This window comes from Chenopodium album, chromosome 1 (assembly GCF_948465745.1).
Source record: "Chenopodium album chromosome 1, dcCheAlbu1.1, whole genome shotgun sequence".
NCBI classification, from domain to species: domain Eukaryota; kingdom Viridiplantae; phylum Streptophyta; class Magnoliopsida; order Caryophyllales; family Amaranthaceae; genus Chenopodium; species Chenopodium album.
The window spans coordinates 87454147-87462440 of NC_137834.1; the positions used below are offsets into that span (position 1 = coordinate 87454147).

General features: G+C 33.4%; 1 protein-coding gene across 1 annotated transcript; it reads right to left on the reverse strand.

Moving 5' to 3' along the window:
* Positions 1 to 2178: 2178 nt before the first annotated feature.
* Positions 2179 to 5287, reverse strand: LOC145638195 (wall-associated receptor kinase-like 8). The gene is made up of 2 exons (XM_081689158.1): positions 4372 to 5287; positions 2179 to 3706 (listed from the first exon to the last, which is right to left on the reverse strand). Exons 1-2 carry the CDS (start codon positions 5285 to 5287, stop codon positions 2337 to 2339), a joined length of 2286 nt encoding a protein of 761 aa, XP_081545284.1. The 3' UTR covers positions 2179 to 2336.
* Positions 5288 to 8294: the final 3007 nt, after the last annotated feature.

An 8294-nucleotide genomic window follows, 5' to 3' on the forward strand; every position in this document is an offset into this window, starting at 1 on the left:
GCTCAAAATAAAGTTTTGGGCTATGCATGTACTTAGGGGTGAACATGGTCTGATTTGGTGTGGTTTGAGTCTAAACCAAACCAAACCGTAAAATACGATTTGGTCAATTTTCCAAACCAAACCAAACCATATTAGTATTGAAACCAAACCAAACCAAACCGTAATAATACGGTTTGGTTTGCGGTTTATGATGAGACGACATTTTTTCCTAAAAATTGTCAAATATTAATAAATTTATAATAAAGTTCAAATAATTAGCCAAAGGGATTAAATTCTACTACAAATTTTTAATAAAAATAACAACCAACTAATCAAGTGCTAAGTGCTAACACAATAACACATAATAAAAATAGTACATAACAAATTAACAGTGGAAAAAAAACATAATACATTTGTGCAGAAAAATAATTCATACTACATCATACTACATTATAGTTTTGAGATTGAGTATAGAGTATAGTAGTATACTAACTGTATAGTCTTCGAATGATTTTTCATGTTTTTTTGTTTTTATTTTTTTTTATAATATATAATAACTATTTTAATTTATTTAAAAATTATTTAAATATTAAAATGCGGTTTACTGGTTTACGGTTTGGTTTGGTTTATAATTTTTGAAAAACCAAACCAAACCGCAAACCGTATTTCCCAAAAAATCGAAACCAAACCGTATTTTTCCAAACCGCACAAACCAAACCTTAACCGAGGTTTTTTCAACATGTAAATCGATGAAAAAATTGAATCGGGCTGCAATTTACAATTTATACGAACTTTTGGGCTGCAATTTGCAAAAAAAAAATTTAAATGGCTACAATTTGCAAAATACGAACTTTAAATGACTGCAATTTGTAAATTTTCCAAAAAATAAACACAACTTTTTATAATCAATCTTATTGTTATAAATGTACTTTGTGTATATAAATAAAGTTTTAAACTTAGTCACACATGACATAATTAATAAATGGTAATCTATTAAATGAAAACATAAATAAAGAAATGGAGTAGATAGAATTTAAGTACACTTAATTAAGAGAAAAAAAAAATGAAGATATGTATTCAATTAATATATTGTATGAACTCATTAATAATCACTATCAACAAAGTAGTATATTAGTACTTGATAAATAGTTAAATGAAAGTAGTTAGGGGCTTAGAGACTCATAATACCTTATATAGACTCATAATATGTTAAATTTTTTACTTTATTTTTGTTTAATCCATTATGTTTGTTGATTTTCATTCATATATTGTTTGAATTTAGTCTTTTACAAGGCTACTATAATAGCCCTGTAAAGATGATTAAAAACAACAATATAAAGCTAAAAGCAAAATATATACTTTGTAAAAAGAGTGTTTATAGATTGATTATTGTGATATAAAGTTTATTGGGGCCGGACTATTAATTTTGGTGGAACAAAGGACTTGTCTCTTTACTCTTGATGAGGTTGTATAATGTTTTTTGCAATTATATAATTTTGGATATTTAAACTTTATGATTTTATATATAGGAAACAACAAAGAGCAACAAAAACATCTATATGCGAGGGTGATTCAAGATTATTTGGTTTATCTTAGCATTAACAAGGGAGATTTATTTCGTTAATCATATCTATTTGCGTTGTATATTGTCCAGATGTGAAGTTTTCGCCGCGTGCTTGGATTAGTAGCGTTATAATTTGCATTTGTGGGAATCGGGTAAACATCATTTTGATTTGTTAAATTGCTTGTTTCATTTTGATCGTTCTGATCGGCCAAGGATGCCTATTTTGATTCCTAATCCTACTATCGAGCTCAAGGGCCACTTCCTTCATGGTTGGTCTATCTTCAGCTACGAGGTAAATACATTTCATAGCTAGAATCACCATTGTAATTAGTTGCTCTTCGTTAAATTAACTTCTCTAACCATATATAGTCAGTTCAAATACTACCTTTGTTTTTTAAGTTCTTTACACTCAAGTAGTGTGTGATGGTAAAGATTCACTATTATTATAAATATCTATCTAAACTTTATCATGTGTGTTCCGTTCCTTTTAGAATTATCAAGCTGTGCATTTTCATCACATCAACTAATGTTATATGACATATTATTTTTAAATCATACAATATCAAACATATTGACAGTCAATACATGCGTTGGAAACCTTAAAAAAAAAAAGGTGTAAAGTAAGATATTTGGAAAAAGAAGGTAGTTCTTAACAATACAAGGCCTGAGCATAACATCTCAACATATTTGATATGTGACAAATAAGGTACTATAAACTAATGATACATAAAGTTATGTAGAGTAACTTATAGCAAGGGTTTATAACCAAACTAAACTACTAAAAAATTCTACGTCATCTGGGATTGAATAATAAAGACAGTTCAGCTGATTGACAATAACGTGTATCCATACTAAATGTGGAGGAAGTTGCAACATTTTCATGGTATGAGTTGTTAGTTGTTCCAGCATCTAACACTTGCTCGAATTGTGAGTTTTTTTCTACTACATTAGTTTGGGGCGACTCTTCTGTCCCTAGTACTAGTAGAACTTCTTTCATAGTGGGTCTTCTCGTACCTTTCGGATTCAAGCATCGTGTTGCAAGATCAGCAATAGTGTAAATCTCTTCCTTCGAACTTTCCTTTACCGATTGAGGGTCCACCATGTCAAGGAATTGAGAGTTTTCCATATGAGAAAGAAACCATGACACCAAACTTCTATCTTGCTCACTTATAGCACGTATTGCCTTTTGTCCAGTTATAAGCTCAACTAGGACCACACCAAAACTGTAAACATCACTCTTCTCGGTATAATTTTGAGTTTGGAAATATTCAGGATCCAAGTAACCAAATGTTCCCATAACACGAGTAATTACATGGGTTTGATCAGGAGCCACACTTTTTGATAACCCAAAATCCGATAGCTTTGCCCTGTACTTATCATCCAAGAGAATGTTGGAAGATTTGATATCCCTATGTAGTATAGGAACATAAGAAAAAGAATGTAGATAAGCAAGTGCTCCAGCTAAATCGGAAGCAATTTGTAGGCGCATTCTCCATGTGATTGGAAACTCTTCATTGAGATGATGTAGATGATTGAAAAGTGTTCCATTTGGGACAAACTCATAAACCAGTAACGGGACTTTCGATTCCAAACAACATCCGAGTAACCTGACTATATTCCTATGAATTATTTGAGACATGATAACCACTTCATTAATAAAATGTTCTTGTTGGCTTTCATCCAATGTCTCAGACTTTTTTACGGCAATAAGTCTCCCTTCACCTAACATTCCTTTATAAACAATACCTTGGCCTCCTCGTCCAAGTATCCTGCTCTCATTAAAGTGGTCAGTGGCTTTTTCCAACTCGTCAATGGTGAAGAAATGTGTTCTTTCCACTATATGTTCATCAGATGACATACGATGTTGCAACAATAAACCACCATTTTTTTGAAAGTTTCTAGCTTTTTGCTTGATGGCCTTTCTTTTTCTGATCACTATGAATAACCACCAACCAATTGGAGGCAAGAGTAGCGATCCCAAAGTTGCACTCACATATACAGCTACATTCGGATGATCCGATATGGAATCTCTAACACAAGAAGTTCCATTCAGCCAACCATCTCCATGATATCCTTTTGGACAAGAGCAATAGTAGCCACCTGGAGTGTTTATACAAGTTTCAGAGCATCTGGTACTTGTAATATCTGCACACTCATCAATGTCTGCATAGAGGAATTTATACCAAGCAAGAGCTTTATTTAGTTAGGAAACGAACCAATAATCAATTACTACATCAATTTCTTTTTATTTGTTACATTTTGATTTTGATGATAAATATTTACCAACTATGATTTATCATGCATAAAAATTCACTATAATTCTATATTTCTATATATAAAGTGAAAGGGGTTTTGGGTTATAAATTTCACTTTACCAAAATACCCCTCTCATTTTTGTTTTTGGTAAAGTCTCCCTTCACCTAACATTCCTTTACAAGATATAACCACCACCCAATTGGAGGCAAAAATAGCGATCCCAAGACTGCAAACGTATATTCAGCTACTCTTAGTAAGGAATTAACACAAGAAGTTCCATTCTTCCAACCATCTCCATAGTATCCATTTGGACAGTAGCATTCGTAGTGACCCGACAAAGTGTTTCTACAGTTATGAGAGCAAAGGATTATATCTGATGCACACTCATCAATTTCTGCAAGGAATTTATAGTAATAGCTTTAATTAATAGGATTTAAACCTAGCATTTACTAAATTATATTACTAGTATCTTACTCCACCAATTCCTTTAATTTTTATTCATTACATTTTCACTTTTATTTGTTACAAACTTTTCCGTCAAAAAAAAAAAAAAAAAAAAAAAAAAAACTGACCTGTACATCCGGGGGGAAGATAAGGATTACCCTGATAACCTGGAAGACAAGTGCATGTGTATCCCCCACTGAAAAGAACATAATCGTTGCAGTGGCTGTTATCCTGGCAAGCATAGGTAGACTTGTTTCCCTTAGCAATCTCACAATTTTTAGCATCCCAAATATACCATTCAAGCACGACCGGAACGCTGTCTCTAGTTTTAGTGACGAAATGAGGGTCACTAAGGTCACCGACATCGAACTTGAATTTACTCGGATCCCCTATGAAGGCATAACCATATGGATTATCTGCGCTCACTTGTGTGTGATTCTCAAAACTACCTAATTTCAAGCTGAAGTGATACAGGCCACGTGGGATTGTTGTTTGACAGCAACCGACACCTGAACACGACCCGTTTGTAATTGCTGATACATTGCTACACCCTGTAATGCACCCACTTCTGAAAGTAGATCCTCTAGAGGCGAACACCACGCCAAGTACCACATAATCATCACAACCAATGGTGAAGAGCTTGTTTTTGCTGTCGGATATAGACAGTGGACCTGTCTCTTTAAAATGGACTAGAGTTGAGGATACAACTTGTCCATTTTTGTACTGGTTAGCTGCCACACCGCTCTTAGCAAGCATGTGTTGCCCCTCAATGGATATCTCAAGGACCTCAATATAGTTACTACGATTGTGATTCACAAAGGGTCTTGGAGGATTTAAAGTATTGTCGCAAATTACGTTGTAGATTTCATTCAAGGAACATGCCCCATCTCTGCCGTTGTCGATACCCCACGGGTAGGGAATAGTTACGTTTCCGCACCTGTGTCGGCAACCGGGCTTGGAAATATTACTGGTGGCCAAAGTAAGACTAGCTAAACTCAACCATACCAGTGGGATGAGGAGACACAAGCCTCGTACCGCAAACATTGTTTTGTTTTTTTTTAAGAATTTTTTTTTGGCTTATGAGAATATAATGTGTTTTGATTTATGGTTTTATTCACAATGAGAAACCATACACAAAGAGGCATGAAACTAGTATTTGTAAACCAACCAACAAACCTTACAGTACAGGATGCAATAATATAATTGAGATACTTAGAAGTACTACCTCCGTTACAGGTTATGTGCAACGATTTGACATAAAGCAGAGAAAGAAAATGTCTAATCGTTGCACATAATCTGTAACGGTGGTAGTAACAAAGTTATATGTAGTGTAAAATGAGCTAGATGAGTTCAAAATAAAGTTTTGGGCCATGCAAGTACTTGAATGATTGCAAAATAGAAATAGTACGATTTTGTCTACTGTAATAGAATATTTTCTTTTGATTATAATTTTTTCAAGTTCATTATAAGATTTATAACTCATGCCATATTCTTTTAATTTAAAAATAAAAAACGTACATTAGTTTAGTTTTGGATTACGAAGTATATAATCTTCGAACTTGAGATATATGTTCTTTACATTCTTTTTAATAACACCACAATTTTTGTGCATGAATATTAGACATGTATATTTTTTTTAACGTTTGTTTAATCCATTATGTTTGTTGATTTTTATTCATATGTTGTTTTAATTTAGTCTTTTAATTTACAAGATTACTATAATACCCCTGTAAAGATGATTAAAAACAACAGTATAAAGCTATAAAAACAACAATATAAAGCTAATAAAACAACAGAATACAGCTAAAAGAGTGTTTATAAAAGATCCATTATTGTGATATAAAGTTTTTTGGGGCCGGACTATTAGTTTGGGTGGAACAGAGGACTTGTCTCTTTACTCTCGATGAGGTTGTATAATGATTTTTGAATTATATAAATATACGAAGTATAATTTAAGAAAATTTTGTATTTAATCACCTTTTTAATTGTGGAAAGCTAAACGTCGCCCTCGAATCTCTAACTAACGCCCGCAAAATAAACTAAAATTACAAATTTACCCTTTTTTATCAAAAAAATTTCCCCCTCAATTTACCGCCTCTTCATACTACTATACCCACCACCACCACCATCACCTCCTCCTCTTTTAACCACCAACTCTTACCTCCGGTTTTATGATCTACAATGACAAGTAAGGACAAAGGAAAGTCGATCGCTGACGGAGAAAATGTTTATTTTTTTATTTTTTTTGAATTTGCGGCAAACGCCTAGATTTTTCGTACGTCCTAGGCTCAAACGCCTAGTTCTTGTGAACAACCGTGTGGTTGTATGAAAAATCTGGGCGTTTGAGGTGAAACGCTATTCGAAAAAACTAGGCGTTTCAGCCTAGGGTATTCTAAAAAACTAGGCGTTTCCTGGGTTTTGAATCTTTTTAAAAAATTTATCGCGACGTACCGATTTCATACGGTTTGACGAGCCTTCTACAAGCGTCTAAGGTTGTGTTTCTTGTATTTCGCCGTTGTCCATAAGATCTAACGAAATTGATTTTGCAAAATTTTAAAAATTTGTTTGATTTTGAAACTCACGGTGGTTTGGGTGGTTGTTCGATGAGCGTTGGTGGCCGTTGACCACTAGAGAGAACGGTAAAAAATTTTGTGTATAGTAAAAGTGTGAAATTGAGGTAAAATTAATTATTTTTTATAATCATTATTATAAGGATTAAAACGTAATTTTATTTTATTTTGCAGGCGTTAGTTAGATATTTGAGGGCGATATTTAACAACCCCTTTTAATTTTGATTTTTTGCATATAACTACCTTTTTAAAAATGTTGTAAAAGAATTTCAATTTTAAAATTTTTGTTGCAACTTATCACTTTTTTAGCCAAACCCACTATGTTCTCCGATGAATTGGTGGTAAGTTGCAACAAAAGATTTTCATCACATTAACGTTTTATTATTTTAAATCATACAATATCCTAATATCAAACATATTGACTGTCAAATTACATGCGTTGGAAACCTTAATACAATATTACTATACTGTAAAGATAGGATGATAAAAGAACAATATAAAGTTAAAAGTAAAATATACACTTTGTAAAAGTGTGTTTATAGATTGATTATTATATAAAGTTTTCAAAGGCCGGACTATTAGTTTGGATGGAATAGAGGATTTGTCTCTTTGCACATGATGAGATTGCAGTGTATAATGCCTTTTGAAATTATACAACTTTCAAAAGTTCAACACTTCGTTGATATTAGCATTAGCATTAGCGAGGGCCCGATTCATTTGGTTAATAATATCGATTTCAATTGTATATTGTCCAGACGTGAATCCTCCCGAGCTTGGATTTGTTAAACTACTTGTTTCATACGGATGGTTGTGATCGGCCCAAGGATGCCTGTTGAGTCCAGGAACAACCCACATGTGAACATTCTCTTGTCCCACACTAATTTACTAAAGAGGGGAAGTGTAGTGGTAATGGATTCTCACATTGAAAGAATTCAAGAGTTACCACCACAATATAAGGCTAAGGGGTTACTCCTCTCATTGCCATATGGTTTTGAGGTGAAACCTCATTGGTTTTGAAAGTGATAGACTTGCACTCTCCCATGACGGATGCGGTCCAGACCCGTATTTAATAGCTATTTTGATTCCTCAAACCATCAAGCTTAAGCTTAAGCTCAAGCTCAAGGCCAGGGCCACTTCCTTCATTCATGGTAGGGTTGGCCTATCACTCTTCTCTGCCAGGGCCATTTTCTTCCTTCATGGTAGGGTTGGCCTATCACTCTTTTCTGCCAGGACCACTTCCTTCATGGTAGGGTTGGCCTATCACTTTTCTCTGTCAATAGGCAGGCTTGTTTAATTTGGAAGTACTCAGGATCCAAATATCTCCTAACTAACGTCCCTTGTATTAATGTTTATCTAGTGGAATCAGATTTAGTAGTTGTATAATTAACTTTATTAGACAAATAGTTTTAGATGTTGGATTTTTAACATACATCACAATGAATAATTGGTAAAAATATATATATTATTAATATTTTATAACT

Coding starts and splice junctions, on each gene's coding strand:
- LOC145638195 (XM_081689158.1), bottom strand. CDS start 5,287: ATGTTTGCGGTACGAGGCTTGTGTCTCCTCATCCCACTGGTATGGTTG. Junction 3,707..4,371: donor TCTTCCCCCCGGATGTACAG/GTCAGTTTTTTT, acceptor TCCTCTATGCAG/ACATTGATGAGTGTGCAGAT.